This window comes from Rhineura floridana, chromosome 3, assembly GCF_030035675.1.
Source record: "Rhineura floridana isolate rRhiFlo1 chromosome 3, rRhiFlo1.hap2, whole genome shotgun sequence".
Classification (NCBI taxonomy): domain Eukaryota; kingdom Metazoa; phylum Chordata; class Lepidosauria; order Squamata; family Rhineuridae; genus Rhineura; species Rhineura floridana.
In genome coordinates, this window is record NC_084482.1 from 107,412,040 (window position 1) to 107,426,100 (window position 14,061).

The 14,061-nt window shown below is 42.5% G+C and overlaps 1 protein-coding gene across 3 annotated transcripts in view; it reads left to right on the top strand.

Moving 5' to 3' along the window:
* Positions 1–14,061, top strand: part of PKD2L2 (polycystin 2 like 2, transient receptor potential cation channel) — a 65,487-nt gene that overhangs the window by 49,209 nt on the left and 2,217 nt on the right. Inside the window, exons 13-14 of one of the 3 annotated variants that reach the window (XM_061617236.1) lie at positions 1,543–1,616; positions 7,861–7,974. In XM_061617236.1, coding sequence (XP_061473220.1) covers positions 1,543–1,616; positions 7,861–7,963 — 177 coding nt within the window. In that variant the 3' untranslated portion in view covers positions 7,964–7,974. Of the gene's footprint in view, positions 1–1,542; positions 3,056–7,860; positions 7,975–14,061 lie in introns of those variants that run through there. The other 2 variants (XM_061617235.1, XM_061617237.1) reach the window with 2 other exon arrangements.

Here is a 14,061-nt window from a genome sequence, read left to right on the forward strand (position 1 = left end):
ACCAAATTCTTCTAACTGGCCCTCTGCTGGTAAGCATCCACCTGCAACCTGGGCAAGGCTTTCCCTTAAGAGACCGAACATGAGTGACCCTAACTGCAGATGCCCATATGCCCCAATGGGGAGCCCACTGTAAAAGTCAGTTCATCCATAGTTGATGGTCCTGGAGAGAAACACATCAAAGTATCAACTGTCTGGAACTACATGTAGCACCCCTGGCTCTATGGTACTTTCCCCCAGCAGTCAGACATCTGTGTAACTTTATTGGGATGAACAATAACCATCACCAAGGCCCACATCAAATGCAAGGTGAGCACCCACTTGATGTTCCTGCAGCTTGAAACAGCGACACTGCTGGACTGGGTGGAACCATATCTGCTCCCTCACAGCAGAACACATAAGTGGCAACCTGAATATGCAATCCAATTGGCATCATGCCCCATTAATGGCTTTCCTACTTACCACAAGCTTGACCTTATGCCTCTGTCTAGCATCCAGGGTTACCAGACACTGGACTCTACTGATTTCTGCTCTGTCCTCCTGTGCATGTTAGGGTTTAAGTTAGCTTGGCCACAGAATGGAACTGAGGTTTCAACAGGGAGGGCTTACAACCTCTTCTGAAGTCACTGGGTTTCCTTCCTTCAAATGATAAGAGGAGCTTAAGCCCAGGACACCCAAGGACACAGACTTTTCAAGGTAATACCAATGGTTCCTTCTCACTGGATGTCATGGGTGATGTAAACCACCATACATGATGTTGGGGGCAGGTTTAGTTGGCATGGCCCTACTCACATTTTGATTCAATCCATGAATGTTTCTTCTGAATAGACTGTGTTCATGTGTGTTCATACACTAGATTCATTTAGAAAATTAGTTTACTCATTCATGGTGAGCAAGAGTTTCTCTGAGAATTCCTCACCCCATTTCAAGGCAGACTTTTCCAGCTCTAAAACTCTCTACCCAGGCTGTTCAGATTTTATGTAGAAAAGTTGAATTCTACAACCCGTATAAATTATGTAAATTGAGAAAATCTCTGTAACCTCCCTTAGTTTATTACTTTCCCCTGCAATTTAACCTTCTTTATTTGGGCCCACCACCCCAAATCTGATAGCACCACATCTCTGGTTTTGGTTTCATAGCCCACACAGTTTGAAGCCCTTCTTTGAAGCAAATATGGTGACAAATGCAGTTTTAAAAACTGGTGAGCTTTTCAGGAAGCTGAATTCTGCACCCAATACTACAGTCCATTTCTCTCACTCTCTGTCTCTGTACATGTGTTGTTATGGAATCATATTATTCACCCGCCCTGCATATACTCTTTTCTTCAAGTAGTGTTTGCATGGCTCAATAATCTTGTTTTAAGGGCAGAAAATGGCTTTAGCAGAAAATGTCTTACCATTTCAGCTATTTCATTCTTCCTCTATTTCTTTATACATGTGTACTTTGTATAATAGGATTGCTTGAGCATATGTGTGATGCAGCATGTGTACACGGGGCTTAATGATGGCCATTTTTCTTTTTGTAAACAATACTGTGTCTCTACAGGATTTCACCAGGAAGCGGAAAACTACCTCATCCTCAGGATTTCACAGTGCAGTTTCTTACAATGAATTTCAAAAGTATGGTGCTACAGAGTGTCGTAGTCACAGTTGTCTTCAACCTTTCAGACCAGGATTCATCTTTAGGCCAGACATGTATTCAGGGACCCACTTCTCAATTTTTGACTGTGGTAGTGCTGCTGCTGTGACCCAACTTAGGCTAGGCTGTGACCCAGCAGTGGGGCCCTGATAATACCAGTTGAAAACCAATTCATGATAAGAGAATGTGGCCCTAAGCTTGGGACAATTTTCCACCCTAAACATCCCTTTTATTTATTTGTTTTTAAAAGGTTGCTCCTGATTATTCCTTTGCAAGCAAGGCTTGCTTCAGTTGCACCATGGTATTGGAACTCGAGCACAGTGATCCTTGCCCAGCCAATCAACTCAGTGTTGCTTACAGCAAGCCCCACAGGGAAATGCTTCCTTTGACTATGTGTTTTGATTTCAAACCTTGAATTAGTCATTGAATTTGTCATTGTAATGTCAGGTGCTTAAAAGATGGGCAACCCACTGGCTGGATTCAGTTCCATATCCCTGTTTCAGATTGGCAAGGTTTGAGGGAATCTCCTTGCAATTCCCCTAGAACACTCTGGGGGTCCAGATAACTATAGTCTGACACACCAAATAACCAGAGTTTCCAGCACATTTTGCAGCAGCTACACAACACAAAACACTATTTGATCATACCTCTAGATACTTAGGGTTGGATGACAAGGAGGAAGGAGATTCATTACTTCCTCTGGTGGCTTTTGCATCATGAGTCGAGTGATTCACTGACTGTTCCAAATCCCTGATTAGCATCTGTTTTAACCAACTCAACAACTTGGTGAAGGGAATGAGCATCAGCCACAAGGGCGGAAAAAGGAAACTAGGCTTATTTGTGAAAGAGATCTTACTGCTTGGCTCCACTTGCCATTTCACACATCAATATAGTGACTGAATTGATGCTGCACCAAAATGGACACCGTGCTAGGCCAGCTTTTCCTGTGCAGCTTCTACTGAAGCATCAGCCTGCTAACAACCAGAGTAAATACCCAAGTTGGGAATTTCCTTCTTGACAGAACTAGACTGGGAGCTATGCCCCTCTTACCAGATACAGCTGGTTTCTCTACTGTACTGGAGAATATGGGCTGAGAGTACATCATCTGTTAGGCCCAGAGCTGATGGGAAGAATAGGAAATTTCCTGTTCCTTTCCCTGACAGTCCTGGTGGCTCAGTAAAGTCCCATATGTGCTTAAGAAGAGGAGAAGGGAATGGTGATGGAGCATCCCACCTTTTCTTGTGCTGCACCTCAGGGAAAACCAGGCATCTGTCGCTGATTCTGCCCCACAACCTTGATCATGACCTGCTAAACCCAGTGCCAGACTATGGCCTGTAGAGCAGTGTCATCATAATGGATGTGGAAAAGACTCCAGTGGATTAATGCCACCCAACATTCCCTTCACCTTTGCTGCCTTGGCCTTGGACACACCACACTAAGCATAATGGGCAGATTATATGCTTGTCCACAATGACTGCCCAGCACCATTCAGGCAACTGCAGCTGTAGCTGCAGTGAGCAACAAAGTGCCCTCCAATCACTCCCAAGTCTAACTGAGGCTCTGAAGGGGCAAGGCACAAACCTGAAAGTGTTCCTCATTGTGTTGGGCTGGTTCAGGGTAAAACCCGGTGACAAGTGTAAGGGCCCCCCATTTCTGCTGCTTTCTGGGGCTACATCTCTCATCCTCACATTCCTGCTGCTTTCTGGGGCTACAACTCTCATCCAAATTTGTCACACTGGCAAAACTCTGGGTATAATCTTGGGTGAAGTAAAGAATGCTTAGATAAGCTTCCACATGTAACACCACTTACCACTGCAATCTCCACCACCAAAGATACTTTCAAGATCGGGAGGGGAGAACTGGTGCCCACCAACAACAGCCCTCCGCCACAAGAGTTCTGGGTTATCTGGCAATTTATGTGATGGCATGAGTGGGTCAGAGGCCAATGAAGGGATTGTTCTGCCTAACCAGGTGAGCAGCCAAAAGCTTAAACCCTGCCAGTACCAGGTTCAAAAATCTCTCTTGAGGCTCCTCTAAAGAGACTGGGGAATGGGCTTTGTCCCTAGATGTGAAGGCAAATGCCTAACTCTGATCTCCTCTCCTATGCATGTAAGATGCTTTCAGGTGGGATGTGAGCTCCCCTTACTGCTTGATGGCAGGATTGTTCTATTGCTTCAAAGGAAGTTAACCATCTGTCTCCCACTGAAGCACTAGTTTTTAGTTTCTGCCTGACTTGAGCAGTTGCTGAAGCTAGTTCTCTTCTTCTTTTGTATTGTGTGTATTGTCTGCTGTGGATGTGTTTGATGTGGGGAGGTTTCCGTGAGGCCCTTTGAATGTTTGGTGAGTAAAGAATTTTCCCCTTGGTGTTTCCCTCAGCGTGTTTATGGTTTGGGGGTTAAGGTATTCTTGTTTTTGACTGGTGATTTATTTTGAATCATAGTCATCCTTAGTCCAGCCCATTTTCCTCTGTGTGTCTTCCTAGCAGAAAACAAATGATAAAAAAGTCACTTTGTGTCTGTCCTGTCTCCACAGTATCTGCAATCCTATTTCCAAGTGCCCCTATAGTCTGGTCTTTCTGTTCCTTCCCAGTTCCCTTACTGTTTAATGGGAAAAATAATTAGAGTTCCTCAGTGCCTACAACAGTGGCATGGGAGGCAGTGAGAGATCAACACTGCTCAGTAGACCTGCCAGTAGCCACAGCTAGCACAATGGGTAACCACTGCCATTATGCAGATCTCTTAGGTTGGCAACACCTGCAATTCAGAGACAATTAGAGGTGTAAATGGCACTGTTCAAGCTGGCAGAGCCATGGCTTGGGGGTTCTCAGAACTTAATTAGATCATCCCAGGTCAGCAGTAGCTGCACTTTGGACTCAGTAGAGGAAAGCATAGTTTTACCACTCATACCAGTCATCCAGTTTCAACATAGCCTTAGGCCAAGACAGAGATTTTGGGGCCCTGCACCACTCCTGGAATAGGCGATGATTCCAAATGCAAGGATAGCAGCAGAGTTCATCACGTTTCACCAGTCCAAATCAGACCAAAAGAAGCGAACAAGCATGACTTGGAAAATACCTCCAGTAGGGGGAAGATGTATTTGTTTCTTCAAAAGTTAGAAGAGAACCATGTCAGACTGTTGAACTTTGTGCTATGGTCTGTGGTTGGAGCTTCAGATGCAACCCCCTCACTGATTTCTGCTGTCTCCAATCTCAGCCAGAGTGGAGAAGAGAGCAATAGAGCAATAGAGTTAGTGGCAATTCAGCATCTTCTAGATATCTCAGCAATCGAGGTAGTGCCACTAGGAGAATCTATTCAATTTACTTTGTCATTTTTTAAAAAATGGCTCCTGGAAGACAGTACTTGAGTTAAAGCATCTAAAACAGTTCCTAATATACAGGAAATTCTACATGGAGACCTTATTGTCAATCAAGGAAGCTCTCTGGTGTCACAATTATCTGTCATTGATTGGTTTAACATGTACCCATTCATAAGTGCCACCTGAGGTTCAGCTACACAGGGGCACACTACCAGTACAAAACCATGCCTTTCAGGTTGGCGTCTGACACCAAGAGTATTTACAAAGATTGCAGTGGTGCTGGTAGCACATCTTCACCAAAAAGCCATCCATATTTACCCTTATTTGTATGACTTCTTAATTTGTTCAATATCTGTAGTTCAAGCATGGGAGGACATCCAAGTGACTCTGGCGTGTCTGAAGAATGTAGATCATTGTAGCTAAAAGCCACTTAACTCCATCAAGACGTTTAAAATATTTTGGAGCTCTTAATAGACACTGAATAGGAAACCATGGCTTTAGTCGTCGATCATATTTTGAAGATCAAAAAGTTAGTAAGTGCATTATTAGCATCTATGGACATAATGGAGTTTAGCTCAGGTTCTAGACATGATGAATTCAGCTATCCAGGTGACACTTTAGGCACATCATCATCCTTGCCGTACAGGGGGCTCTTTCCATGGCAGAATGCCATAGCAACAAGGCATTGTGTTTTGCATGTGACTGGCTGTCTTTTCGATGGCAATGTCAGGAGGCTCATCTCACAAAGGAAGTTCCTCTACAACAGATGTGGGGAACCTTTGGTCCTCCAGATGTTGCTGAACCACAACTCCCATCATACCTGGCCTTTGGCCATGCTTGCTAGCTGATGAGAGTTGTAATTCAGCAATAACAAGTGACATCTGCCCATAAGACCCAACATGCAATCTCAGGGACTGCTGCTACATCACAATCTATCTTGGTTGAACCTGACTGTGTGGAAGTTGAGCAGAAGTCTTTGTTGAAGGAAGGTCTGTCATGGGATGTAGTAAATGTGATTCTAACATTAAGGCAGCCATCAACAATCCATATTTGTCAATTTGGAGACAGCAGAAAATGGACTATTTTTCTGTTTTGGTGCAAGGGAAATCAAGTGCAACCAAATTAAGGTGGGTCGTAAACATACCCTGTCCTTTCTGCAGAGTGGACTTTTAAAAGGCTTGCATCCAAATACCTTGCACAGATAGGTGTCACTATTGTCTTCAGTATTGACTAAGCGACAAAAGATTCCCCAAGGAGCACATTCTTTCCTAAAGAGATTTCTGCGAGGTTCCACAAGGTTGAACCCACCTGTTCAACATATCTATTGCAGTCTTCATATGGTTATAAAGGTTCTGCAAAACCCACATTTGAACCACTAAAGCCAGTGCTTCCCCATCTTTTCATATAAATTTTTATCCCTTGTCACCATTAAGTCAGCAAGAAGAATTTCTGAACTGAATGCTTTGTCTGCAGCCAAATGTGTGTTTTTCATTGAGACTGGATGGTTTTAAGAGCCAATCCTTCTTTCATTCCAGTTTCAGCAACAGGAAGTCATTCTCTTTTCCCTTCCCTGTCTGATCCATCTGAAAAGGCATGGTATTCACTGGACATGTGAAGGGCTTTAAAAGTTGATGCTGCACATACAGAGTGACTGAGATGGTCAGAGTTCAATTGTTTGTGTTTTTCCATCCAAACACTGTGGGGAAGAGAGTCAAACTCCACTCTAGGGAGGTGGGTTAGGGCCTGTATTAATCTGGCACATAGTGTGTTGCACTTGAAAGTGCCATCTAAATGCATAGCTCACTCCTAGGGCAGCAGCCACTACAGCATTTTCTTTAAAGGCTCCTCTCCAGGAAGTATGTCACACTGACATGGGCAAATCCATGTCCATTCATTAAACACTATGAAGACTTACATGCTTCAACCAAGGAAGCTTTTGGGAAAATGCTGCAGCACGTGCTCCTGGAACAGTAGTTAGCCATTATCCACCATATATGCAGAGATTGGAAAAGTTACTTTTTTGAACTACAACTCCCATCAGCCCAATCCAGTGGCCATGCTGGCTGGGGCTGATGGGAGTTGTAGTTCAAAAAATAACTTTTCCAAGCTCTGCATATATGGGTAAACATTTGGACATTTAAGTGCATGGGAGAAGATACTGTTGTTCTTATATGAAATATATTTTTGCATGCCTGGAAAGATACTCTCAGGAGCACACCCTGTATTAAAAAGAAAAGAAAAAAGGCTGCCTTCTGAAGTGTAGTTTGGGATCAGTGATAGATACAGGTTTCAGGTTCTTGACATGTTCAGTTGAAGGCATTTGCCTAGAGTTTATGTTGATTGGTGTTGTTTGTTTTCTCTGTGCATTCCTTTTCTGCTCTTTAGCTTTATCATGCACAAAAACTGGTGCTTCAGAGGAAGAGAGATGATTAACTTCCTTTGAAGCAATACAGTGATCCTCTTATTGACCACTAGGGGGAGCTTGTCTCACCTGAAAGCATATTTAAATGCATATAGAAATAACTTTCAGATATGATCAACATTGCTTCCCCCCTTCCTCCCCTGCCTTAAAGGTATCCAAGGACTTAAATTAGATGGAATGCTGATAGAGCAGTAGAGGGCTTTGATGCTTGGAAGACATCAAAAGATATAACCTGAACAGCAATGCAAGAGACCCAATAAAGCAAGAATGGGAACCTGTGGTCTTCCAGATGTTATTGAACTACAACGTGGCCAATGATCACAGTTGATGGAAATTGTCCAGCATCTGATCGACTACAGGTCCCCAATCCTATGGCAAAGGAAAGGGACCACTGGAGCTACCCTCAATAAAAACAAGGATTACAGGGCCCCACAAATGGCTTATATGCATGTACCTTTTGGTGGGCTATTATTTTTTCCTTGTTCTAGGCTTTCCAGATATACAGTAGAACTGGAGAGACAACTGAAAGATGTGAACTTTAAGCTCAACATGCTTGTGAAAACTATTCCTGGAGCCATGGAGAAAAGCTAAAACAGGGAGAGGTAAGACGAGGGGGGTAATTTTACAATTGGGGCATATGATGCTGTCAGAGCATCAGGATACATCTTTCCCTTAGTGCTGCTGCTACATCAGCATTCTTCCATTTCTGTTGTGCCACACAAAGTATTTGTTGGAGTAAACTAACAGTGCAATTCTAACCATTCTATTCAGAAATAAGTTTCACTGAATTCAATGGGTTTTACTCCTGGCTAAGTAGAATTAGGATTGCAGCCAAAATCTATTCAGCCAGAGGCATTATTGTGCCATAGTAAATTTGTAATTGTGTTTGGAGTATTTTTGACACAAATGGTGCAAAGGACACATTAATTCATTACCACCATACCGATTATTCCAGTGGCTTTCATTGTAGCTACATCAACTAGATAAAATCAGATTGAGATGCACAGTTAGGTGTATTTCTAATGTGTATCTGGAAAAAATCTAGTGACCACTAATCAGTTCTAAGTATGCCATTATCTCAGTATTTTATTTTAATTAATAGGCTATCTGCAGATTTCTGTATTGGCTCAAAGGCTTCTGCAATTAACATATAAACAGCTATTCGTGGTCTTTTTTCTTCAAATGCCTTTGGCACATGCTTTAGCCTATGGGGCTTTGGCCTTTTTGAATTGCTGTCATGTGTATTGAATGCTCGCTGCCTAATTTTACCCCACAATGATCATAAAATATTTTCACACCCCCTCCTGTAGAATCATTTGTTCTCTGGTGGTTACTAGGACACACCTTAATTGGTCATATGTTCCTCCTGTTGCTTGAGGCAGGAAAACATTGTCCCTCCACAGAAAGCTCTCTGGTACCTGTCAGTTCATTTTTGTGCTCCACTTGAAGCAGTTCTACATTTACCTTGCTCTTGCATTCTGGTCTGTGATTTTTAAATTGTCCATGTAACTAGTCTTCATTTTATGTTCAGTAAATTTTGTCCATCTGTTGGTGCAATTGAGAGAGACTGCTGGTTTGTGAAATTAATTCTGAAGATGTCTAATGTGTGTAAGTCTGTTGGTTTCCATTTTCTCTGTTGGCCCTGAATGTCAGTTATTCTCCTTAGTGTGTCCTATTTACCAAGGTGTGTCTCCCTTATCAATTATCTTCAATGTTACTCTTAACTATTTAATTACTGATTTGCCCTTAATTTTGATCATGATTCTCTCAGAAACTGTTTTTAAAAAGGATCTTTCATGTTTCCTAGCTCTGCCACTTCGCCTTTCCTGCTTTCTGTCCATAGTTTCTCAGCTATTTGGGCTCCTGCTGGTGTCAAAATGCCAAAAGCTGTCACCTTGGAAGAGGCATGAGTGGTGGTGACAACTACAGTGGGTGACAACTACCGCAGGTGTAGTAGTGCTGACAGCCTGTTCTGGAAGGGAAAATGCATTAGCAGTTTGAAACAACTCTGGCATGTTCAGTGATGGCTGCCATTTTGAGAAATGAAGCTGCATGAAGATTGCAAAGCATAGCCTGATTGGCTCCGTAGCAGAGATGGTGGGCACGCAGAACATGCAAAGCCCAATTGGGCTCATATTTTGCTAATACGTTTTATCTTCTAGACCCTGAGTTTATGGAACAGCTCAGGGATCCAGCTATTGATACTTCAATTTCAGCGTTAGTCTCCAGAAATGTTCTGTCAAAGAATGGAGATGCATAGCTTAGAGATCTTATGGAATGTAAGCTGGATCTAGCCTTAATTATGATGAGGCTACTGCACTGGTTGTGTGCACCTCTAGGGCAGCTCTTCTCTGGACATGATATTCTGGATGATCCAACTCAGTATCCAGATAGGCTCCAGAAGATTGCAGTAAAGATTTCCCAAGTGGCATCTTTCATTGCTGCTGATGCTACAGTGGATACAATGCAATTTGCATCCAGGGGGGCAGAAGTGGTGGCTAGATGCACTTTGTGTCTTCACTATTGAGACATGCAGATTCCCATTTGATTTTGGCAACAGAACTTTAAGTTAAGAAATTTGGTGAAGAGGCTTAAAAAATATGTTAGTGGAAACAAAGAATAAGAAGGCAATGCCAGCAACAATTCAAAGAGAGGACCAGCACTCATTTTGTCGATTCCAGCCACACCAGCTTTTTCTTGCCTTTAAATTCAGAGATTGAGATTTTCAACCCAATTTATCTAATTAGGGATGTTGCAGATTTCAGTCAAGAGGTCAACAGCATTTCAGTTCAAGATTTTTTAATTCTGCAACTGCCAGATACGGCAAACAGCAGAGGCAGTTCTGACAACCCACAGGCACCAGTGGGTGGCAGGTTGGTACAATTGGCTCCAAGATGGGAAGCAACAACGTCCAACTGCTGGGTGAAGGATACAGTATGTCACAGAATTTCAGATTCCAAGCCACTTCATAGCATCTCCAGTTCCTTTGAATTCAGAGAAGCACAGACTAGCTCAGGACCATGTTGTTCAGATAGCTACAATAGAACCAGTGATGTCAGAGCAGAGATTATCTGGTATTTATTCTTGCCTATTCATCATTCTAAAGAAAGTGGGTATATTGGTGACAGTATTGGATCTGATGTTGTTGAACAGATTCATGAAGTACCACAAATTTCATATAGAGAAGTTGACTTCCATTTGGGAGCTGCCGCAAATCTCAAGATTATCTGGCATCAATAGATCTAATTGAAGATTATCTGGCATCAATAGATCTAACTGAAGCTTATCTTCATGTGCTAACACACCCAGAGCACTGCAGGTTCTTGTGTTTTGCCTATGCAAGTCAACACTATCAGTATAGAGTGATGCCTTTCGGCCTAGCATCAGCCCCAAGGGTCTTCACAAATATCATGGTGACCCTTGTGGCTCATCTACTACGTCAGAAAGGTATACACTTATACCCCCATCTAGAGAACTTGCTGATTCATTCAGTGAGTCAGCATATCAAGATATATAGGTGACCTTAGCAGCCCTGAGTCAAGACAAGAAACTATGGGTCTGTCAGAGGAAAGAGTGAGCAAACTTAAGGTGGCTATCACTCTCCTACTCTGGAAAACATTGGAGGACCTCATGCTACAGTTGGAAAAATCTTAGGGATGTTGGTGTGTGTTGTTCAGGTGACACCATAGACCAGATTCCACACATGTTCTCTTCAGTTGGTGTTTCTGTATCAATTGCAGACTGAAAACTCAGCACATACAAGTTCATCTGACCAGACAGTTTCAAGTATCCTTGTGGTGGTGGATGAAAGATTGCAACCTATATAAGGGTCTGCCCCTGTAGGAGCCCCCAAGGGAAATGGTGATTATGGATGCAAGTCGGGTGGGTGGGGCACACACTGCAAAAGGCAAATAGGGCAAGGAACTGGTTGCCAAAAGAAGCAAGTCAAAGCATAAATTGGCTAGAGCTGAGAGCTGCACAGCTAGCCCTACACCACTTTGTGCCAGTGCTTAGGTTGAGGAAGGGGATATTGAGGACAGACAGCTTCCCTACAAAGGCTCATAAATTCTGCAGGGAAACATGCAATTCTGTGTCCTACTTTTCTGTTAGCTTGGGAGGAGAAGCATTTGAAGTCCTTAGAGGTGGAGCACTTCAAGGTGTGCACAGCGTGCAAGCCAACTGTCTATTTCACTGTGTCATTGCTTAAAGTACTCTTTCTGGTAGCCATAACATCAGTAAGGACCATTTCACAGCTGGGCCATGTTTGTCACAAAACACTTGGGTGTTTCACAAGGACAGAACTGTACTTTGGACTGATGCAATCTTTGTGCCAAAAGTAAATCCAGCTTTTCACCACCAGCAGGAGTTGGTATTACCTACTTTCTGGCCTTCACCATCCTATCATAAACAATGTGCATGGCACTCTTGATGTCTGCAGGACGCTGAAAGAATATATAAACAGGTCAAAGCCATTCTGACAAACATATTGTTAGTTTTCCATCCAGCTTTTTTAGAGAGAAAGATTTCAACATCTACTCTTAACTAGATGGATTAAAGATTAGAGTTTTTTCATGTACAATTCCCTTCATTGAGTTACCAACTGGTATTGTGACATACTCAATAAGAGCACTTGCTGTAACTGCAGCATTTTCTACAAACACGCCTCTTCGAGAGGTTTGTTGGGTAGCCACTGGGCTACTCCAAGTACATTTACCAGACACTACAAAATTGACATCGGTGCTTCCACAGAAACAGCATTTCGGAGGTGTGCCCTTCAACACATTCTTAATATTCATTAAGCAGCCATTACCCACCCACATACTTGGTCAGTTATAGAATATCCCAGTTGGGGTGTCCTAGTGCCCACTAGAGAAGGGATCATTGGACTCACCTGAAGGATATTTCCCAGGGGGCACTAGGACATCACTAAGGTCTGCTCCGGGCTGCATGACATAGTTACTTAAAGATGGGTTACAAGTGGATAGGCCAGAGACTGACTGTGCAAGTGATGGAGAATTTTTCTCCATTGGGATCTTTTGCTGGGGGTCCTTAAAGAAAATATTTTAGGACACAGGCTTGAAGCAAAAAGGTAGGCCTTTATTCTTTACAAGCATATGCAGGGTCACCCTTCCAGAAACATCCAGGAGAGACTGCACTGAGGCACTGTGTGCAAGCTCTTTTATAGAGTACAGTTACAGCATGTGACAGTGATTCACGAATCTCATGAGCTCTTGCCCACGTAACATCACAGTTCCTCCTCTCTACATTCGTTCCAAACCAATCAGAAAGCATTAGGTAACTCCAGTGGTGATTCCAAGATTCTGTCAATCTCATTAATGTCTCCATTGTCCTACTGTCTTTTCAAGACTAATGAATTTTGGGACTAGTTGGAACAGTTACTAATGTGAATATGCTTTCAAGCATACCTTGGTACATTCCATATGCCATTGTTTCCTGATCAGTCAGGCTGACCCAGGCACACCTGAAATATTTGGACAAGTTCCCTGAGTTAAGTTTGCCTCAGGGTGTTTGGGAATGTATGAGCACCCTCAGTTCTATTCCTTTGCCATAGGGGTTCTTATGTCCTTATACCTTCTCAGAAATCCCATTCCCTTACTTATGAAATACATAGCTCAAGAGAGGGAATTATATTTAAAACACTTGAGCTCATTTTGAAGCCACACAGACAAAGGAAAGGACTGGTTAACTCTGGCTAACTAGTATTTTTCAACCTCTGATATATAGAGGAGACAGGCGACCCAGAATACCCTTTTCTTCATAAAAAACACACTTAGAAAGTTATAGATATAACACACTGGATTGTTTTTAAAATCATTATAAAATCTTTCTATTTCCCTTCATTAAACCCTTTGATTATGCTGTAAGGCTTTTTCCTCTCCAGATGGGGCTCTTGTTTTACACAAGAAATTATTTTCTTGGAACAGAATAGTAAATTATTAATCATACCTTCACAAGTAAATTACTTACTTGAATGAAAGACAATAGAGTAATCAATCTCTGACAGTCACACACTGGCTGAATCTGGCAAGGAGCCAAGAGTTCAAACTCTTTGCCTGCTTTTCTCACAGGCCTGCACACAACTTCTAATATCTGGTTTTCTGGGGGTCCCATGGGATGATCTTAGGGTCCCTAAACAGGCCAGTGGGCTGTTTGTTTAGTTCTTTATGATTCTAAAACATCGTTCTTCTATGATTATGTATGTATGGATATATAAAATTCCCCATTATAAGTATGCTATGTTGTTGTTAGATGTGTGTTATTTTCTTGGTCATTGCTCTGCCATCAGAGGTTTCAGGGGTGGTGGCCCAAGAGAGGACATTTTCTGTGGTGGCTCTTGGGTTGGGGAATTCCCTCGCCACAGAGATGCATCTGGCATCATTATGTAGTTTCCGGCATATGCTGAAAGTGCACCTCTTTACCTTGGCCTTTGACACTTGAGAAACAGGTTTTCAGGACCCACCCTATTCCAGTGACTCTAATTTGTTTTAACTGTTGTTAATATTGAATTTTAAATTGTTGTAGCCCACCCTGGAACCTGCTGGTGAAGGGTGGGTAATAAATAAATTTAATGGTACTAGTAGAAGTAGTAGTAGTAATTGTTGACTGTTTAAATAGTAGATAATTACAAGCTTGGCCAGATAGTGAACTGACATTTCAAGGGAGGGGTA